General features: G+C 50.2%; 1 protein-coding gene across 8 annotated transcripts in view; it reads right to left on the reverse strand.

Moving 5' to 3' along the window:
• LOC146813484 (uncharacterized) overlaps window positions 1-14,377 on the reverse strand; it is a 70,592-nt gene that overhangs the window by 42,787 nt on the left and 13,428 nt on the right. For all 8 annotated transcript variants that reach the window (XM_085620267.1, XM_085620265.1, XM_085620264.1 and 5 more), the window contains exon 3: window positions 12,993-13,103. In XM_085620267.1, the coding sequence (XP_085476393.1) occupies window positions 12,993-13,103 (111 nt within the window). The remainder of the gene's footprint in view (window positions 1-12,992; window positions 13,104-14,377) is intronic.

Below are 14,377 nucleotides of genomic sequence, written 5' to 3' on the forward strand. Positions count from 1 at the left end.
GCGGCGCTGACTGGAAAGCAGACGTCGTACCCGGAGCCGCCAGAGGTCGAGAGAGGGCGCCGACGGAGGTCGTGAGGAGTACCAGAGGTCGAGGAGGAAATCACCCGAGGTCGAGTGAGCGGCGTCGACGGGGGAGTGAAGTCCGCCCTCCGGAGTCGCCGGAGACCGAGGTGAAGCGTGCCGGAGGTCGGGAGTGGAGATCGCACTCCGGAGTCGCCGGAACCTGAAGAGAATCGTGCCGGAGGTCGGGAGTGGAGGTCGCACTCCGGAGTCGCCGGAACCTGAAGAGAATCGTGCCGGAGGTCGGGAGTGGAGGTCGCACTCCGGAGCCGGCGGAAGTCGACATCGAGCCAAGACAGCCCGACGTCATTGAACCGGAGGTCGACATCGAGCCGAGGCCGCCGACATCGAACCGGAACCGCCTACCGGCGTCGTCAAGAACTGACATTGTGCCGAGGCCGCCGACATAGAACCGGAACCGCCTCACAGCGTCGACACGACTCCAGCGGCGTCGGAGCTTCATAAAAAGGGCAGTAAGTGGAATAGAGGGCGCCTAAGGCCCTGTGGAGCTCTAAGAGACCATCCTAAGGGATAAAGAGGTGTTAGAACCAGCCTGGAAGTGCCAGGGGTGGACTGAGACTGATTCAGTGACCTGTGTGAGGGGTGGTGTAGTTTGGGAGAGCCAGATTCCTAGATTACCCTTGATCTACCTCAGTTTTAGCCTCAGCCTTACCCAAGCTAGGTGAGACACCCTCAGGCCATCCACCTAACCACAAGCTGTGACTGGGCCAAATCAGCCCATAGTATTTAAAATGTGATCTGATTTTACAAATGTCATTGTTGGTTGATATTATTTATTGAGGGTGCTGTATTTATTGTATTTATCTAAATTATTCCTGTAATGTATTTATTGTCCTGAGCTAACTTATTTCTGTACAGTATTTATTCCCTCACAGTATTTATTTGACCTGAACCTATTTATTGCACCTGTAAAGTATTACTATTTATTTGACCTGCACTTTTTAAGGAGAAGCTTGTGTACTGTGATTGTATTATTATTTATTTAATCAGCAACTAAGAGAAAAGAAGATAAACACAGAGATATTTTCATAATTTTTAAGGTGTAGTGTCGTTTTTGGAACGGATGCACGCATGGTTATTGTATGGGTATTGCGTATGCTTAACACGGTGCCTGACCCCTGACCACTCGAGCCAAGCTACCACTGTGTATGTCTGGAGAGACCCCGTTACCACCACCCTTTCCGGTGTGGGAGTGGGGTTTTTCTAACATAATTGGTGTTCAGCGGCGGGATTGAGCTGTGCCTACGCATACTCAACAATAACTGTGGGTAGTCCATAGGCCTACACCTGGAGTTTTCTCAAAGCGGCCTTCCTAATTGTGAGTTTTTGTTTTTTCCAAATTTACTCTGGTGGTGGGAGGAGGTATTATATAAGGTACCCCCCTGCATTGCTTCTGTAAAAACCTGTCTTCTGTTCTGAGTGGGCAAAATGGAGTTTGTACTGGAGAATTTAGAAACGTACACTGTGGCCCAACTCAGGGAGTTTTGCCAGCGGGAGGGGGTGTATTGTCCCCCAGGAGCAAAGAAGGGTGCACTCCAAACCAGCTTAAGGGCTTGGGGGGAGGCACGACGAGAAAGCAAGGCTGAGGAGGAAGACAGGGATGGAGAGCCTGACAGCGAGGGGGCGGGGTTGTACCAACCTGAGGTGGGGAACCTAGTAGCGGGGCCCAGAACCATTTCCAGGAAGGGCAGCACTGTCTCTAGCGGTGGCTTATCTGAAGTGGAGTTAACAGACCGGAGGGAGAAAAGACAGCTCACATGGGACTTAGCAAGGCTGGAGAAAGAGAAGGAGGAACAGAGGATGGCTCACGAGTTAAGGCTGAAAGAGATAGATCTTCAGATCCTAAGAGCTAGGGCACACCCTGTTCCTAATGGTGGCAGCAAAGACCAAGAAATCACCAGGGAACCCAAACCCTACCTGCCAAAGGACATAGTAGCTAGCTATGGGGCGGGTGACGATATCGCCAAGTGGCTAGCGGCCTATGAGGTCTCGTTAAGGGCCCATGGGGTTCCAGAGAAGTACTGGGGAGCGGGATTGTACAAGTACATGCCTCCAGCTGGTAGGGATGCATTATTGGCCCTCGAGGAGGATGAGCAGACCCACTACCCCACCATGAAGGTGGCGCTCATAAGAAAGTTTGGACTAACACCCGAAAAGTACAGACAGAAGTTCCGGGGTAGTCACAAACTGGGCACACAGAATTGGGTGGACTTCCTGGACTATGCAAAGAAGGCACTAGAGGGTTGGATTCAGGGCAGTGAAGTGAGGAACTACGAGGGGTTGTTTGACTTAGTACTGAAGGAACACCTGCTCGAAAAATGTTTCCCTGAACTGCGTCAACACCTGGTGGATAGCAAGCTGACCAATCCCCGGAAGCTTGCTGAGGAGGCGGACCTTTGGGCTAGTACCCGGGTGTCCACCAGGGGGACTGGAGGGGATACTCAAAAGGCCGGACAGGGCACCCCCCAGAAGAAAGAGGGAGGGGAAAAGAAAAAGGAGTTTTCCAAAGGCCCCCAAAATAACTTCCAAGGTAAGGGAGCAGGATTCACCCCTAGGGCTAACCCACCCAGAAACCCTAATCCTGGCCAGAGTCAGCAGCCAAGGGTTGTCCATTGCTACGAGTGCGGTGGCGTTGGACACTACAAGGGAGACGCGAAGTGCCCGAAACGACCACCCCCTCCCATTGGAGGAAAGACCCCCGGAGTAGCTAGTGTAGTGCTCGGGGAGGAGATGCCTTTAATTAAGGGAAGGGAGTGGGCGGGTGTCACTTTAGTGTCCCTGGGAGAACGGGAGATGGTTCCTAAGATCCAGGTGCCCGCGAATACCGTAAAGTATGGGCAGTGGGTCACCATCAACGGCCAAAGAGGGGAGGCTCTGAGAGACACAGGAGCCAGTATGACTATGGTGCGTAGCCAACTGGTGTCTCCAGAGCAGGTAATTCCCGATGTACTCCACCCAGCCGCGATGGCTGACGGCAGAACAGGCCACTATCCGGTGGCCGAGGTTCCCTTTGAATGGGGGGGGTTGCAGGTTCACTTCGAGTTGCCGTAAGCCCTGCCGTGCCAGTCGATTGTCTGCTAGGGAATGACATGGAGCACAATGCTTGGAAGGAGGTGGAATACCGGACTCATACTGAGATGCTGGGTACACCTGACTGGGCCTGTGTGAGCACAAGGTCCGCGACTACCCGGAGAGGGAGTTCGTTTCGGCTGGAGCCTGGAACAAAGGCCCAGCCAGCTGCCAGTCAAGGGAAGAACCGAGGACAGGAGGAGCCTGCCTCGGCGTCCACACCCCGTAGGACGGATAGGCCACCGGAGGTGGTGGACCAGGAGTCTGCGGTGGGGGATGTCACCGAACTGGAGGACCTACCCATCCCGGCCGAGTGGCACGTGGAGGGAGGCCCGTCCAGGGAGGAATTCTGCCAGGGCCAGAGGGAGTGCCCTACCCTTGAGGGGCTGAGGCGACAGGCCCAAGCCCAGGCAGCAGGAAACGTTGAAGGGAACTACAGTGTTTACTGGGAGGATGGCCTCCTCTACAGTGAACCCAAGGCACCCCTACATGGATCGTCACGAGCCTTGGTAGTCCCTCAACGTTACCGAGCCTTCCTTCTGGAGTTGGCTCACGAGATCCCATTGGCAGGACACCTGGGGCAAGACAAGACCTTCGCCCGTCTTGTCCCACACTTTTATTGGCCTCAAATGAAAGTGTCGTCCGATACCTACTGCCGGACATGTGTGTCTTGCCAAGCCAGTGGGAAAACAGGGGTGAAGCTAAAAGCTCCCCTGGAACCACTTCCTGTCGTTAGCACCCCCTTTGAAAGGGTGGGCATCGACATTGTGGGTCCGTTAGATCCACCTACTACAGCTGGTCACAGGTTTATCCTGGTTTTGGTGGATCATGCCACACGGTACCCAGAGGCAATACCTCTGAGGACCATAACAGCACCTGTTGTGGCGAGGGCCCTGATGGGAATCTTTACCCGAGTGGGTTTTCCCAAGGAAGTTGTGTCCGACAGGGGGACCAACTTCATGTCAGCGTACATGCGGGCGATGTGGAAGGAGTGTGGAGTGACCTACCGGTTCACAACTCTTTACCACCCCCAGACCAATGGTCTGGTGGAGAGGTTTAACAAAACCTTGAAGGGCATGATCAGAAGTCTGCCTGAAAGCCTGCGGAGGAAATGCGACGTCCTCCTACCCTGTTTACTCTTTTCCTACAGGGAAGTGCCACAGAAGGGAGTGGGCTTCAGCCCCTTCGAGCTTCTGTATGGGCACCCTGTACGTGGACCTCTCAACCTGGTGAGAGACGGATGGGAAAGAACTCCCAGAAAGCTTCCCCAGGATGTGGTGAGTTACATGCTGGCCTTCCGGAGCCAAATGGCTAAGTTGTGGAAGCAAGCTTCTGACAACTTGGAAGCCAGCCAAGCAGTAATGAAGGCGTGGTATGACCACAACGCTCACCCGGTGGAGTTGGAGCCTGGCCAGAAGGTGTGGGTGATCGAACCAGGAGAGCTTAGCGCCCTCCAGGATCGCTGGTCAGGACCCTTTGAGGTGTTGGAGAAGAAGGGTAAGGCTACCTACTTGGTGAATCTTAAGACCCCTCGTCAGCCCCTACGGGTGCTGCACGCCAACCGCCTCAAACCCCACCACGAGAGGCCCGAAGTCATCTTGATGATGGTGACTGACGGAGCAGAGGACGCGGAAAGCGAGCCTCTCCCCGATTTGTTTGCGTCTCAAGAAAAGGATGGGTCGGTGGAGGGAGTGATTCTCTCCCCATCTCTAACTCCTGAACAGCAGGAGGACTGCCGCCAGGTCCTGGGGCAGTACTCTTCGTTGTTCTCCCTTGTCCCGGGTAGGACTCACCTGTGCGTCCATGACGTGGACACAGGAGACAGCCCACCTGTGAAGTCCAAGATCTACCGGATGTCAGACAAGGTGAAGGCCAGCATTAACAGTGAAGTCACTAAGATGCTGGAGCTAGGAGTGATCGAACCTTCTAGCAGCCCCAGGTCCAGTCCGGTGGTGTTAGTACCAAAAGCCGCACCACCGGGTGGCCAACCGGAACTGAGGTTCTGTGTGGACTACCGGGGACTGAATTCAGTAACCAAAACTGATGCTCATCCGATCCCTAGGGCAGATGAATTGATTGACCGGCTGGGAGCTGCCCAATATCTAAGTACCTTTGACCTTACTTCAGGTACTGGCAGATCTCTTTGACTGATGGAGCAAGGGAAAGGTCAGCCTTCTCCACGCCCAATGGCCACTACCAGTTCTGTGTGATGCCCTTTGGGCTCAAGAACGCACCTGCCACGTTTCAGCGCCTGGTAAACCAGATCCTCACCGGAATGGAGAGTTTCTCTGCTGCTTATCTGAATGACATAGCCGTCTTCAGTAACAGCTGGGAGGATCACTTGCGTAACCTGCAAGCTGTTCTCCAGGCCCTGAGACAAGCTGGATTGACGATCAAGGCCAGCAAGTGCCAGATCGGGCAGGGGTCGGTAGTGTACCTTGGACACTTGGTGGGTAGGGGAGCGGTGCAACCCCTCCAGGCGAAGATCAAGGCCATCATGGCCTGGGAACCCCCCAAGAGACAGACTGAGGTCCGAGCTTTTCTGGGCCTCACGGGATACTACCGCCGCTTCGTGAAGGGGTACGGTACCATCGTAGCCCCCCTCACGGAGCTCACGTCCAAGAAACAACCTCGACGGGTAGTCTGGACGGAGGCTTGTCAGCAGGCCTTTGTGAAGCTGAAGCAAGCCATGTGCGAGGCCCCGGTCTTAAGGGCCCCAGACTTTTCCAAGGAGTTCATTGTCCAGACAGATGCATCAGAACAAGGCATTGGGGCAGTGTTATCGCAACTCAATGAAGAGGGTCTGGATCAACCCGTGGTCTTCCTATCCCGGAGACTACTTCCCAGGGAACAGAAGTGGAGTGCAATAGAGCGTGAAGCCTTTGCAGTGGTATGGGCTCTGAAGAAGTTGCGGCCATACTTGTTTGGCTCGCACTTCCTGGTTCAGACCGACCACAGACCCCTTCGTTGGCTGATGCAGATGAAGGGGGAGAATCCCAAGTTGTTGAGGTGGTCTATTTCTCTACAGGGAATGGACTTTCAGGTGGAACATCGGCCTGGAGTGGACCACGCCAATGCAGACGGTCTCTCAAGGTATTTCCGCCTTAGTGATGAGAACTCCCAAGGGGTTGGGTAGCTCTCCCCACTTTCAGCTGGGGGGGACGTGTGTTAGACCTGTCAGCCCTTTGGGTGGTCCCTCCTCATCATTATTTATTTTGTCCCACTTTTGCCTCAAACCCTGTTAGTATTTTTCCTTTTTGGGAACCACCAGACTTTTTCGTATTGATGCAGATTCAGGGAGCCATTTTACCTACCCCTGGAACTTCTGTCTGAGGGCCTGGAGCACAAAATGGTGGCCACCTGTGACATCATCAGAACCCACTGGAACCTACCAGCACCTTCCAGAACATTCCAGAACCCTGTGACAGTTGGAGGCGGTTTGGAATGTTGAGAAGCTAAAGCCAGAGTTGACAGTTGGAGCTGGCAGTTGGCACCTGACTGGTGAAGGGAGAGCAGCAGAAACCTGAAGGAGGAAGGAGTGAGGCAGCAGGGGTGGAAACTTGTGCCTGGAGTGGGGTCCATAAACCCACCCTTGATACTAGTCCCTACTGACTGAGCCCAGCCTGGAGCCCTGTGTGGGAAAAAGCAAGAAAAACCATCTTAAGGACCTGGACAGCAGGAACAGGCCTTAGAAGGAAAGAGAAGCAAGAATCTGACCTGTTTATTGGTTTCCCTGGAGTCCGACGTCGAGAAGCCTGAGACCTGGAGACCGAGGTGGAGAAGTGGCACTGACTGGAAAGCAGACGTCATACCCGGAGCCGCCAGAGGTCGAGAGAGGGCGCCGACGGAGGTCGTGAGGAGTACCAGAGGTCGAGGAGGAAATCACCCGAGGTCGAGGGAGCGGCGTCGACGGGGGAGTGAAGTCCGCCCTCCGGAGTCGCCGGAGACCGAGGTGAAGCGTGCCGGAGGTCGGGAGTGGAGATCGCACTCCGGAGTCGCCGGAACCTGAAGAGAATCGTGCCGGAGGTCGGGAGTGGAGGTCGCACTCCGGAGTCGCCGGAACCTGAAGAGAATCGTGCCGGAGGTCGGGAGTGGAGGTCGCACTCCGGAGCCGGCGGAAGTCGACATCGAGCCAAGACAGCCCGACGTCATCGAATCGGAGGTCGACATCGAGCCGAGGCCGCCGACATCGAACCGGAGCTGCCCGAAGTCGACATCGAGCCAAGACAGCCCGACGTCATTAAACCGGAGGTCGACATCGAGCCGAGGCCGCCGACATCGAACCGGAACCGCCTACCGGCGTCGTCAAGAACTGACATTGTCCCGAGGCCGCCGACATCGAACCGGAACCGCCTCACGGCGTCGACACGACTCCAGCGGCGTCGGAGCTTCATAAAAAGGGCAGTAAGTGGAATAGAGGGCGCCTAAGGCCCTGTGGAGCTCTAAGAGACCATCCTAAGGGATAAAGAGGTGTTAGAACCAGCCTGGAAGTGCCAGGGGTGGACTGAGACTGATTCAGTGACCTGTGTGAGGGGTGGTGTAGTTTGGGAGAGCCAGATTCCTAGATTACCCTTGATCTACCTCAGTTTTAGCCTCAGCCTTACCCAAGCTAGGTGAGACACCCTCAGGCCATCCACCTAACCACAAGCTGTGACTGGGCCAAATCAGCCCATAGTATTTAAAATGTGATCTGATTTTACAAATGTCATTGTTGGTTGATATTATTTATTGAGGGTGCTGTATTTATTGTATTTATCTAAATTATTCCTGTGATGTATTTATTGTCCTGAGCTAACTTATTTCTGTACAGTATTTATTTGACCTGAACCTATTTATTGCACCTGTAAAGTATTACTATTTATTTGACCTGCACTTTTTAAGGAGAAGCTTGTGTACTGTGATTGTATTATTATTTATTTAATCAGCAACTAAGAGAAAAGAAGATAAACACAGATATTTTCATAATTTTTAAGGTGTAGTGTCGTTTTTGGAACGGATGCACGCATGGTTATTGTATGGGTATTGCGTATGCTTAACACGGTGCCTGACCCCTGACCACTCGAGCCAAGCTACCACTGTGTATGTCTGGAGAGACCCCGTTACCACCACCCTTTCCGGTGTGGGAGTGGGGTTTTTCTAACACTGACATAAAAAAAATTCTCTTCCTCAGAGAACAGAAATGGGTTTTCAAACTTAAGAGCGATGTCCAGGGACTAAATGATCAGATACCATGGACATCGCTGTGATAAGCTGTTAGGAGGTTGCATAACATCTATGAGCGGATGGCAAGTCACAGTTTGTACTACACTTTTTCTGTATGCAGAATGACATACTAGTTCCTAATACCATTTTCATTTGCTCTTTAATTGCAACCCTCATATTCCATCATACGCAATCATAATGGTTTTGATACCATGAGTAAAGCTCATGTATTCAAAATATTCTTCTATTGGTCGCTAATTGATTTAGGGATCCAAATTGAATGAGTACATGTCCTTTACTGTAACTATGCCATGGACCACTTGGCCAATCCTCGATGTTTCGTATGGTGTCTGATAATCCAATTGGTTACCTGTACCTTTTGCATGAAAAGACTACATTTCACATGTGAACTCAGGCTGCACGTAACAACGTTTTTATGTCATCACCATGCGCTTTCCTCCTACGTCGACCATGCACCTAATACCACGGGTTCCCATTTTATAAATGGCGAACACCACCACAGTCGAGTACCTCCCCTTCTGGCTCAGCAGCCGTACGAGGTACCGACGGATAGGTAAGATCTTTTGTGCCCAATAATGTTTCGACCTCGTAAACAACGGACCTCTGTCTCAAATGAGGCGCGTTTTGGCTCCGTTAGCGGGTTCTGCTATCTGCTACTTTATCTCGATCGAGAGCAGATAGAATCGTGCACCTAACCATCATGTCGAAATAAGTTTCTTGAGAAAAGGCAGTCTATTTTATTGTCATTAGCATACCTTTATGGCATATTTTTGTTGATTATAGCAGTCACCACGTATGGACTCTAGCACGGAACAACAGCTAGCACAATGTGGTGGTTTTCTCGGCATCGCGAGAACGATAGATGGCACTGTTCACACGAGCCATTACGATACAATGCGATAAGCCTTTACAATCACACATACTTTTAGAGTATAGTCAGATAGTATTTTATGCCCATGTCCTTAAATAGCCATCTTTGGGACGTAGGTTCTGCATAGAACAAGATCATTATACAATTACATAGAGGCATAGTCTTCTCGGTAGTCAGACTCCCGTGGGTTTCCCCCGCTTTGGTTTTAAAGAAATGTGTTTTCATGTACTAAGTATTGTTATACTCATAGCATTAGTGTTCAGATTATACAATACCTTTCATCTATCTCCTAGAGCGGTGCCTCCTTAGCCTGAGCAGTTGCCAGGTGAGGCGAGGCGCATACCCAGAGTTTTTCGGGTAAGTGACAATAACTAGTATTTCAATCATGTGAGGTGATGGTTGTACAGTTGTTTGATTATACTAATAAGTATTTTGCATAATTGGAAGACTTGATTCTTATGCGTTTTGTGACCTAACTGTGTCGCTGCACTCTTGTAGTTTACTTTTCACATTCTTTTTTGTTTCAACCTTTACAGGTAATTTCTCCTATACCTATCACAGGTTCAGGTTGTATGATTTACCTGTTATTCACTTATAATATTGCAGTAGCTTTTCATGGTCCTGACGAAAGCTGGGATATAATTTATCCATAAGCTGAAACATGTAGACCAGTTTTACAACACAGTTATTTGTTTAAACTGTTATAGCACTGTTTTAATTTGGTATCAAGGTAGCACCCAAATAAATAAATAAAAATTGTGCCTTGTTAACCAATTTTAATTATCACACATTTTTTCATCACTTGCACTGCATACATCACCCCGCACCATCTTTAAGTTTGGTTCCTTCTACTCAAGCAACATACTGATAGATGCATCCGGGACACACTTTGAACCTGTATCTACGTTCATCTGGTAGTGGATGGTTCTCTGGGAAGTCCCTGGGTTCCCAAATGATGAAGCGAGCCACTTCTAGTGGGTGATGGGAATCTTCTATGCATACACATATCCTCTATGCATACACATATCCAGTGTGATCTGTTTTCTTTGTGTTAACAATTGGACTTGATGTATGACTTGTGGTGTAGCAATTTCAAGGTCACTAGACTATTTTAGACTCACAGTTTGCTTTGTTTTGGTATGTTGATTTGGGGATTATATACTGTTTGAGTCTCTAAACCTTATCCCTCAGACCCCCACTCTATCTTGAGATATCTTATCAATACTGAAGAGACTATCAGGAATGTTATGCAGAGGAGTTTCCAAAACCATTGAGACCGAAGGATATCTGGAATCCGTTTACTGCATATCTTATATTACTCCCAGAAGAAGCCAAATGAACTTTATCGGCACCTGCTTAGGGACAGGGGACATGAATGCACTCTATCAGATCCATTATATGTGACCGTGTATGGCAACGGTTATATGCAACATTGTATTCGACATCAGATGGCACTGTATGTTCACATGGGTAAGACTGAAAATGTTACAACAACAAAAAGTTAGGTTTCTTTTTGCTGTGGCTGTCTTTCTCATCCATTCGCTCTCCTGGCCTTTCCCTCCTCTTAGCACAGCTCGTGCTTTCTTATAAATCAACCTCTGGATTCCAGTTTCATGGATGTTCTTGTCTCTCGGAGACTTCTCCTGGGTATATGTGTTTACTCTTCCTTCCTTAAACAGCCTCGCTTGTCCCCCATATGTACTTCTCATTTTTTCCTCTCCAGGTTACTCCGCGTTCACTTTTTTTCCGGGTCTCAGTGTCCCATTTGGATGACTTGATCTTTTTATGACTTTGTTCTCCTTATTCCTCCCATAAACGTATCTTGTCTCCTCCCCCACACTATCAATATTTCCTTCTCTCTCTTTCGTCCAACAGGTCTCTGCCTTACTCTTTCACTTTCTCTCCCTCTTTATCTCTCTCACTGTCACTCTCCCTTCTCTCTTACGTACCTACCAAGTCTCACTATCTATCTTTCTCATGCCCACGTTTTCTGTCTCTCACACACCTGTCCTTGTCTCTCTGTATCCCTTTTTTTTCTTCTTGACATTGAGCCCATCAGGCAATTTTCTGATGTGTTTTGGTCTTTCTCAGTCATTTCATCAGTTCTATGAGAATGTTTTGAAGACTAAATTCTCTTTCAGAAGGGTATCTTTATTGAACAGTTTCTATTTCTATTTCTCATCCTTTTCACTTTTTATATATAAGTTTTTTGCTGCCTTGACACTTTCTCCAGTTCCTGTCAGGTCCTCTTCATCACTCACACTCGTAAGGGTGTCTTCTTTCCTTTTATTTTGCCCATAGTTTCACTATCATCCTTATTTCACTGTGTCTCTCTGTAGAGCTTTCTTGTTGTTGTGTACCTTTCAAACGTTACTTATCCATTACTCATTTTAAACACAATTATGCCGTTTAAAACACGTGTTTCAAGGCACATATCAACCTCCACACTCAGCAACCCCTCTCCAAACTTGAGCTCATGTTTTAATGCACTGCCAGGGGCCAGCAGTCTGAGGCCTGAAGGATCAGTAGATGGGTTTTGAGAATAATGTAGGTTGCTCTGGTGACTGACCATAGGCCCTACCCTGCAGAAACACAATGCTCATTCTCCTGCCCCTCCTCCTTGTTCATCAGTTGTGGAGAAAAGAGATAGAGGGAGGGGAGAGGGAGCGGGGAAGAGGGGAGAGGGAGAGAGAAGATAGGGTGAGGGGGAGAGAGTGAGAGGCAGAGGGAGAGAGAGAGGGGGAGGGGGAGAGGGGGACAAAGAGGAGGAGAGGGAGAGGGAGAGAGGGGAGAGGAAGAGAGGAAGAGTGGAGGAGAAGAGAGAAAAGAGGGAGGAGAGGAAGATGAGGGAGAGAGTGAGAGGAGAGGCAGAGGGAGGAGAGGGAGTGGAGGGTGAGAGGGAGAGAGAGTGAGAAGGAGAGGGGAAGAGGGGGAGAGGGGGAGAGGAGGAGAGGGGAGAGTGAGAGGGGGGAGAGGAGGAGAGGGGGAGAGGAGGAGAGGGAGAGGAGGGAAAGAGTGAGTGAGAGGAGAGGAGGAGCGGGAGAGAGAGGGAGAGGAGAGAGAGGGAGAGGTGAAGAGGGGGACAGGGAGAGGAGAGGAGGAGAGGAGGAGAGGGGGAGAGAGGGAGAGGGAGGAGAGGGGGCGACAGGGAGAGAGAGGGAGGAGAGGGAGCGGGGAAGAGGGGGACGGGGAGAGGGAAAGGAGGAGAGGGGAGGGGGCAGGAGATGAGGGGGAGATGAGGGGGAGAGAAGGGGGAGAGGAGGAGAGGGGAGAGAGAGAGAGAGAGATAGAGAGGGAGGGAGAGGGAGGGAGAGGGAGGGAGGGAGGGAGGGAGAGAGGAGAGGGAGGGAGAGAGTGGGAGGGAGAGAGGAGTGGGAGAAAGGGGAGAGGGACAGGAAAAGAGGGGGGCAGGAAGAGGAGGAGAGGGGGAGAGGGAGTTTGAGATGGAGAGGGAAGTGGAGAGGCATAGGACAAGAGAGAGTGTGTTTGTGTGTGTGTGTGTGTGGTTGTGTGTGTGGTTGTGTGTGTGTGTGTGTGTGTGTGCGTGCGTGTGCGTGCGTGTGTGTGGTGGGAGTGTGCACACGTGTGTATGTGTGTGAAATAAGTAATAACTGTCCAAGGGCAAAGAACGCACATTTACCCTTATTTTGTTTTAATTTCTCTGGTACAATTTTCTGATCTGTGATGAGAACAGAGACACCGGAGCACTGTACAGAACAGACAATAAAATAAGAAAGCTGAAACCTACCTGAAGAACTTTGAATGCCATGTATTCTCTCCGACTCTTGGGAAGCTGCAGGACACAGGTTTGTCTTTTCTTTAGCTCTTAATGTAATGACAGTGGTGGTAATAAGTGGACCTGTAAAGAAAAGAAAACATAAATTAATAATTTTTTTACAGATCCTTATGCAATGATCGAAGAGTGTTGTACCCTTTTACAATGTGCCACATGTTGAATGACAAACTTTCATTTTACCAGAAAATATTTAATAGTAGAGACAACAGGTGGGAGTGAGGCATTGTGCTAACAGTAGATTCTTTTTCGCCCTGACCCCAAATCCACGTCTGAGTCGAATAACAAACCAGCAGCTTCACAGATGTCACCAAGCTGCTGAGCTGGTCGTGGCAAAACCAAGCTCATGGCTTCTGTGTAGGCATGTGGAGAATCTGAGATGAAACCACACGTTTTAATATATCAAGAAAAGAAAATGACAAATGCACACCAAATATTATGATGGCTTACAAACTGTAGTTGTAAGAGTTAAAAGGGCAACAAGCTTCGCTTGAGACAAGTGATGAATTTTGAAATGTAGCTGGGAAGGAGGCAGAGAAGCTCAAAACACAGTCTAGGGGTCTGGGTACAACTTTAAGTCCTTAAGAGTATACAGGTTGTAAAACCTCAAGCATGTGCCCAGAAGCCAGCAAGGATGGCTGTCTGCCTCCCCTGTGCCCTCTTGTGATATGGCCTGGGTGCACAGTATGTTTAGGAGGCCCCTTCCCTGAGCAGAATCGGTCGATCCCGGCCGTGCCTTGAATGGCTTGCTGTGCCTTGCGTTGCCATGGCAGACCATACGGGCAGGTGAACGCTCGGAGATAAAGGGGTGAGGGGCCCCAGGGATGGGCGTCAGGGGAGAGATCCTGCAGTGGGGGGGGTCAAAATGATGGACAGAATGAAGAACAATGTCATACATACCTTGTGCACATGGTGGCCACGGAGTATGAACACAACATAGCCGCATTCAGCATCTCCGACCTAAAGAGTCGAGTCCACAACAATGTGCCTGGGATCCAGGAGACCCTCTCAGTCATGGTTTGCCTTCCTGCCCCCACCCTAGTAATCCTATTGAGTGGATAAGCAGCTTGGTGCCACATGCAGACTGGAGCTGACACAAACTGTCTCTACACCTCAACAGCCTTTGAATTATGAGACACACTTCACTTGTATGCTACTCCCAGCTTTTCCTTTCAAGAGGCCCACATGCTTCCAAGATGCTGATTGTGAGGTGATTTGCCTCGCCAGACATCTTCACAGGGCACTCCAGCTTCTAAAGTCTGGGTCTCCCCTTTGCACAATTGCAAGTTCTCTAAATGTTCACCATGGAAAAGTCAGCCGTCAAGCTAAGTAAACCAATG

This window comes from Triturus cristatus, chromosome 7 (genome assembly GCF_964204655.1).
Source record: "Triturus cristatus chromosome 7, aTriCri1.1, whole genome shotgun sequence".
In the NCBI taxonomy this organism is placed as follows: domain Eukaryota; kingdom Metazoa; phylum Chordata; class Amphibia; order Caudata; family Salamandridae; genus Triturus; species Triturus cristatus.